This window comes from Haliotis rufescens, unplaced genomic scaffold (genome assembly GCF_023055435.1).
Source record: "Haliotis rufescens isolate VD_foot unplaced genomic scaffold, xgHalRufe1.0.p SCAF_14, whole genome shotgun sequence".
NCBI lineage: Eukaryota > Metazoa > Mollusca > Gastropoda > Lepetellida > Haliotidae > Haliotis > Haliotis rufescens.
In genome coordinates, this window is record NW_025963824.1 from 31,086,234 (window position 1) to 31,094,381 (window position 8,148).

General features: G+C 39.4%; 1 protein-coding gene across 1 annotated transcript in view; it reads right to left on the bottom strand.

The window, feature by feature from the left end:
- LOC124143337 (corticotropin-releasing factor-binding protein-like) overlaps positions 1–5,627 on the bottom strand; it is a 72,895-nt gene extending 67,268 nt beyond the window's left edge. The window contains exon 1 of the mRNA XM_046512271.2: positions 5,215–5,627. Coding sequence (XP_046368227.1) covers positions 5,215–5,286 — 72 coding nt within the window. The 5' untranslated portion in view covers positions 5,287–5,627. The remainder of the gene's footprint in view (positions 1–5,214) is intronic.
- Positions 5,628–8,148: the final 2,521 nt, after the last annotated feature.

Here is an 8,148-nt window from a genome sequence, read left to right on the forward strand (position 1 = left end):
AAAAAAATTAACATTCCGTTTTTATTAGTTTCAACAAAATCAGTAATGGTACTCTCGTATCACTGGATTTTCTGGTTCACTGATCACTTGATTGTCTGGTTTGTTTTACAGGCTGACGTCGCATGGAAGGAGTACTGCTGTGCTGCGTCAGGCAAAAATACTTACTTTTTTACGATAATTGTATGAATGCAGGGTTCTGCCGATAGGGCAGGACATGCTAACCCTTTTTGCGAACACATGGTGTCATCACTGATTTTCAGTGGTCTATTCATATAATACACACAACTATTTGCCCTGTTCGCAGAGGAATCTGTTTCGGCTGAAAATCTAGGCTTGATATTCTCTTGCAGTGACAATTTATATTAAATATGGCAGAGTGATCGTGGATTTTGTGAACACAGTGCTTGAGAGTTAAAAAAAGACCTACATCACATCGGGTTCTTCTGTCACGCCGTCATATAGCTGGAATATTGCTGAGTGCGGCGTTAAACAACAATCATTACTCCGAGCGCAAGGCAGGGTAACAACAAGTACCATCTTTTGATATGACGTCTCCGGGTTAGTATACTGATCCAGTGACCATTTAGCGGTTTGAGCATGCATCAGTGTGGTCCGGAAATAAGCGCATTATAACATTTACAAATTAAATGTGTATTTTCTGTATTAATCGGTGGCTGAGAAAGGGTCACATGGCCTGCAATAAGTCCACCGCTGTCGTGAAGCGATCAAAGGTGTCCTCCTTGCGTGAATAAACCAATAGACGCAAAGGAGCGAATGTTTCAACCAATCAGCGAGCATCTCCAAGGAATATGAGTGCGCATCTCGACGTCATTTGCAAAAAGAACAAGAGGCAATTCTCAACTCATTTTTTACATTATATGATAAAACAATTATTGACCACAATTCGGGCCATATCATGTTATATGGACAAAAGTAACTGATATTGCCCTTATGGATGGTCAATAATAATTGACAATGTCATTGGACCTTATATTATAATCAGGCAAATAACTCAGTGGATTCGTTACCATATCTACTTTGAAATAAGAGACCTTTCTACGTAAGGCAATCATCGTTCTTAAAATCTATTTCCAGGAATTGACAATGACAAATTGACTGTCAGACTCCCACACGAATCTTGTGCGCTTGACCGCCACTGAGACAACGCAACACATTGCCGAGTTAGTCAAGTTTGTTTGTTTGTTAGTTGTTTAACGCCGCACTCAGCAAAATTTCAACTATATGACGGCGGTCTATAAATAATCTAGTCTGGACCAGGCAATCTAGTGTTTGACATCTTGAACATCGATCCACGCAACTGGGATACGATGAAATGCATCAACCAAGTCAGCGAGCCTGACCACCCGATCCCGTTAGTCGTCTCTTACGACAGGCATAGTCGCCTTTTACGGCAAGCATGTCGCAAACGGGGCATCGCCTTGGCAAGTTTAAGACTTCGTATTTCGTTCTGTAGAGTTATATACCGTAACCGTGACAGGATCCGCTCAGATTATCATTCTTGGTTAGCACCATACCGTTCTTGTTGGTTTCACCAAAGCGGTAAACGTCAAAGATTGGAGCATTCAATTTTAAAGGGGCGTTACATCAAACTCGTGTGTGGATTCGTCAAAATATTTCACCTACTTTTTTTAATTTTGTGTGTCTTTGTTCATAGATTTAACAATAAGAGATTTCATGCGTGCGTGTTTGGCGGTCATCAACTCTACAGCATTAGCCCCGTGCGTGTGTAAAGGAATCTTCAGGAGTGTTTGTGTTCTGCGATTCCTGTATATGAAAAAGCTTAACAACACAATTACATGCAAATTAGACATCGCTTATTCGTATTCAGATACCAATTTCTATAGCGTTTTTTCAGTTGCAGACCAGTTTTTAATTATATAAAAAGCCCTGATGTAAACGAAATGTGCCGTTGTCGTACCTGCTGCACCAACTGAAACCATCTTCATCACGCCTCGACGTAGCCTTTGTAGCGATACACTATGGTGTGAAAGATAGTACAGTAAACTACGGTTATAACGAACACGCTTATAACGAACTGACGGATATAACGAACTTACGTTTTGGTCCCGACTACTTGCTGTAATTATGCTGTATATGTACTTATAACGAACTACGGTTATAACGAACTAAAATTAGTAGTCCCTTTGAGTTCGTTATAACCGTAGTTTACTATATGTCCCAATGGTCAAATGATATGCTTATAGAATTATTTTTGCTCTAATGACGGCCATGTCCAGAAAAATCCCAGTCCACTATTAAACTACCCCGCCCCCTAAAAATATAAATGAATTAAATCAAATCTAAATACAAATTACAAGGCGCCTTCGAGATGTCTTTCTGCAATGGCTTATGTGACAAATAATGTAATCATTTATACCACGTCTGCTCTTGCCCCGATCACAAGGACTATAACGCCGGGTGTGTGTCAGAACATATACGATTATTTACTTTATCTCGGGGTCATGCAGGGAGGCAGCACCAATCAAAAACATTAGTGTCGGCACAATTCACACACTGCATACAATCAATGGGGGAAATAATAGGGTGCTAACTCTGATTGCAACTTTGACGTCATAGCTATAGGGCTCAAGTCTTGTGCGTATTGATGGCGATACAGACTCGGAGATAATTGACGTGTCAACATATGGTCGCAAATGATGCGTAAAGTCATAAACTAAAGTCATAAAGTATCGGTTAAGGTTATTATGGATGCTAAATGATAGATACCCAAGAAAGTGTTCTGAAATGATGGTATCGTATGACAAAAACGGAAAGCAAAAAACTAGGTTTCGTCAGATAAAAAGCTTGCTAATGATTTAGGCTTAGGCTAGGCTTGGTAAAGTCAAAATGTAGACTGTCTTGAACATTTTGTTAAATTGTATACGCAAAGGCTCATTGATGCGTACATACAAAAGTGGTATTGTTTCTTTATCGTCAAAATGCCAGTACTTTAGTTTACACGTTTATAACACATTTCATAACTGCAGAATATCTTTTGCAACATTCTTGTAAAAATATAGAATTTCATTTTCTAGATTCAGATGCTCATCACATGAAATAAACATTGAAACGGGAATATATTCAAGAATCCCAAAGGAAATTAGATTATGTAGAATGTGTAATTGACAGCTAATAGGAGATGAGTATCATGTTCTTTTTCGTCCATTTTATAAAAAAAACACGAATTGCATACCTACATCCATCATCGTATCAATTTCCAGATATATTTAAGTTTAATGAATTAATGTCTTCTATAAAAAGTAATCTACCGAAGGCTTTGACAGCGTATATATTCCATGTAAAGAATTTTATATATGATAAGATGAGTGAGTGAGTGAGTGAGTATGGTTTTACGCCGCTTTTTGCAATATTCCAGCAATATCACGGCGGGGGACACCAGAAATGGGCTTCACACATTGTACCCATGTCGGGAATCGAACCCGGGTGTTCGGCATGACGAGCGAACGCTTTAACCACTAGGCTACCCGACCGCCCCTATAAGATGAGTGACTTAAGCAAGTAGAAATCAATATGTCCACCCACAATCCACAACGATAGGTACTTTTGGCCTGAGAATGATGCGTGAAGCCAGTTAAACTTTTACTTAATGGAATAACCTACAATGATTAAACTGTTCATGTGATATTGAATACCGACTCAACCCTTCATATATATATTTTCCTCATGGCACCCTCGGCATAACATTTCACTCAACAAGAATCATAACCTTTTAATAAAATAATAAATCAATGGTTTAGAAATAGCTCCATTCTAAAGACCAACTTTTACGTCAGTAGAACGGACATTGCAGCGGAAAATCATGTACAGAGAAGAGTTCGTTTTTAGAAGTAATGAGTGCGACATTTAATGTCATTTAATGTCACGGTTTCCTTGCTTGCATTTACAAGCCAATTGGGCACACACACAAGACTGACGTTATCTAACACGTAAGTTGTCCGAACAAAGGTGTGCGACCCCTGCCGTCACTCAATCTTCCACACAATCAACTCTACATAAGCTGTAGTGACGCTTTCTGTGAGCGACTTTGGCGAAGTTCCACACACATGTTCGTTGTCGTGATGCCGCGTTGTTAAGTGACAGCGGCATGTCGCGATATATCCCAGGGTTAGACACTAATGACGAACGGTCAATTAAACCGGGTAGTTGTCCCAATCTGCCGCAATGCCTTTTATCATGAAACTGTCGGACATACATTTAACTTTTAACAGAGCAGACCTGTAGATTACACACACATTATAATAATTATATATATTTTATAGATAGATAAAATACAAAAGTCCAAAAATAACCTGTACACTTTACTCAACCGGTTTCACGAATGTGATTTTCAAGAGTATATATATATATTATATAATTAACATACATACATACATACATACATACATACATACATACATACATACATACATACATATATATATATATATATATATATACAAAAATGAGGTAAATGTTCACTCGGTGTACATGTAATATATAATGAAATAATAAAGTCCACGTTAGTCCATCATCTTCTTTATATCAGTTTCATACATAGTACTTTCGCTGTCTCATGACAGCTCTTCAGTGAACTTCATGACTGAAGAGCTGTCATGAGACAGCGAAAGTACTATGTATGAAACTGATATAAAGAAGATGATGGACTAACGTGGACTTTATTATTTTATTATATATATATATATATATATATATATATATATATATATATATATATTCGAGGGGTAACCGTATATTAAGTTTATAAAAATTGTTCATGCAATATCGATTACTTCGAAAAAGTAATCTGGTGAAAGTCAAAGATATAGGTGTATATCTATATATTTCATACTCTTAAGTAATTGAACATCACTGACGATGCCACGAGCATGAATTCGGGTAATGTCCGTTTTGTACAAAAGCTATTCTCTTATTATCTCTGAGAACTGTTCTGTTCGTTCTGTGCAATCTTTCCTCAAAAAGGTAAGAACATTATCATATATCAAGATTTAGACGTAAAAACAGTTACGTAAAAAGAGTTACGATAATTAAAGATGGAATGCGTCAAACAAGAACTGAAAATGAATAAAATTTCATCTTCTTCGCGAGTTCTACAAGCTAGGAAACAATTTAAACGGAAACATTTCATGGTAACATATGACTAATAACAAGATTGCGAATGCAAATTTCACTCACCTTCACGGGTATTGTTAGCGCAGCAGGAAGTTGCACACATATAGTAACAAGAAGGGAAAGGGTCGCTCTCATGGTGATGATGATGATGATGATGATGTCGACACGGGTATGGTAAAGTCACTGAAAAGGTATGGAGACGTTCTTCTTTGCCGCTGATATTGTCCTGTCCTCTTGTCCTCGTGTCCTCTTGTCCTATACTTTCTGATGCCCGGTCCGCGGAAGCCCTCTTCTTCGTAGTGTTCTCCGACGCCAACAACAGACACTGAATCGTCCAGTAGTTCCGGGATTTGCTCTCGCTTACTCTATCGGCCAGCGATAGTGTCTCGTTCCGCGCTCGCGCTGGGGAGGTGGTCCTCGTTAAACGATTTCCCGCCTTTTTATACGTCGCGTGCCTTCCAATGCATGGCAGACGACATCGTGACGTCACTTCTTGTACTTGTGTTTTGGCCAGGCAACATATGGGGACGGAATGGACGTATACAATTCTGTCTGATAACAATGGGGCTGATACGTGATCAACGTACGTGTATTGATTGGTGCTTCCTTTACAAGTGGTGTTGAGATGATTCGCCTCAACGGTCGAATACAGATACGGTTAGACCTGACCGTTATATCGGGGTTGGATGTCTTCAGCGGGTATAAGACTGTGAGAAATGGAACACCTGCGCTGAACTGGTTGAACTCTTCAACTCAATTCGACATATATTTTTATGAACTTAACTGAGAACAAATTATTTTAGATATTTGTTTGCTTTTTGTTAGCGCCTCAATCAGCAATATTCCAGGTATTTAACGCCAGTCTGTGAATAATAGAGTCTGGATCAGACAATTTAGTGATTGACATCATGCATGATCATCCATCTGCGCAAACGGAATCAATTAAGTTAACCCCACCCCGTTAGTCGCCTCTTACGAGAAGCTTGGGTCGCTGAGGGCCCCTTCTTAAATGGATCTTCAACCTGGTCACAAGTTCTTTTTTAATACATTCAGCTGGTATCTGTGATATGACGAAAGTATTGTTCGATGTACGATAAACAACAAGGCGATTTTCTTCTTATATGAGTTATCAATATTATTTACAGCCGCTTTACGGATGGTAATAATATACAAGTTTGAAGCTTTTATACAATGAATTCCCCGTATACAGTCAGAAAAGTCTGACAGGTCCATTTTGTGGACAGGGGTGTTAAATTTTGTATTTCCGGAATATTCTCACAAACACAAACAATTGACAGCCTATCTGTACCTTTTTTACCATCACAGATTGCTCTTTCTCGCCCATTTTTGGATACGAACGTTCGGCCGTAGCGTATATATGTCAACGTTTCCCAGTTAATCTAAGGGGATCGACTCACTACCCTAAAACAAAGAACGCCCAATCTACGACGTCATCGAGTCCCGAGCCTTTGTCGAATCTCCATGTTCCACGTCATGATAGAACAATGTTTGATTGTTAAACAAACCACGCATTGTTCTTCAATGTTCTTTGTGATTAATCGCGATATACTTTTGGGGAATAGACGCTACTGGTAGCAATATTAATCGATTAATTTGGGTCAACGTCTGAAGTAGCAGACACTAACATGTGTTACGCACGCAGATATGGAATTGCAAGTACAAATGTACTTCCATAGAAGAAATGTTCACAGTTTATTAGTGTTTAACAAACGTATTATCCGTTGCCAGCATTGTAACAACTAACATCCGCTGTTGCGATGTTTCGGATTGTAAGCAGGATGTGCCACCTTAATAGCGCTCTCGTCCCTCATTAGCTATTGTCTGAAGACCTTGTGGAAATCCTAAAGGCACCTGCTTCATGACCGATGCGTGTAGTCATACCGTTAGCGCTATACGAATAATTATGCGATATGGTCATTGGCCGCAAAGGATGTGTGAAAGAAAGTAGTGCCAACTCACAATTTCACATAGTTGAGATATGTGTGATCAATACGTAGTGGAGACATGTGAGCTTATTGTGCGTGTGTTGGGTGTGAGGCAGGTTTTACGGATGGTGATAAAGTTCACAAGTTTGAAAAAATATTTACCCATTTTTATAAAATAAACTCCCCGTATACAGTCCGACAAGTCAGACCAGTCCATTTTGTCAACAGGGTTGTTAAGTTGTGTATTTCCGGAATATTCTCACAAACAATTCCGGAAAAAATTTCTCAAAAACACAAACAATTGACGGCCTATCTGTAGCTGTATGGTGTTGACAAACCTAGAAACATAATCGGGGCGAACCGGGATTCGAGCCCACAATCATAGGTTTCTGGCGTGCCCAAGGGACGCAACTCTGCACAACGATTTGTGGCCCTTATACGACTGAACTACCTGTGTGCCCTACAAGCATATCCACCTATTCTATTGTATAGCCTTTGACATCCAGATTTCACTATGGAGAGTTGCGTCCCTTTGGCGCGAGAAACGGTCCAGCCTCGGTTTAAGATGAAGTGAACATATGATTCGACATTAAGTCCGTATTTGAAAAGCGTGTATGTTCTCAGTATATTTCCGTTAAGTTGTCCCCCGTCATGGCAACTGTCGGTTGACAACTTCTCCATATTGATGTTCAAATTGGCTGACCCGTGAATATTCCGGGTTAGAATAGGTTTTCAGCAACCCATGCTTGCCGTAAAAGGTGACTATGCTTGTCGTAAAAGGCGACTAACGGGATCGGGTGGTCAGGCTCGCTGGCTTGGTCGATGCATGTCATCGATCCCAATTGCGTGGATCGATGCTCATGATATCAATCACTGGATTGTCTGGTCCAGACTCGATTTTTTACAGACCGCCGTCATATAGCTGGAATATTGCTGAGTGCGGCGTTAAACAACAAACCAACCAAACAAACCAAATCAAATTGGCTGTTGGAAATTTAGTACACAACTGAAATATGGATGTTCATCAAACATAATTATAATAAGTATAATT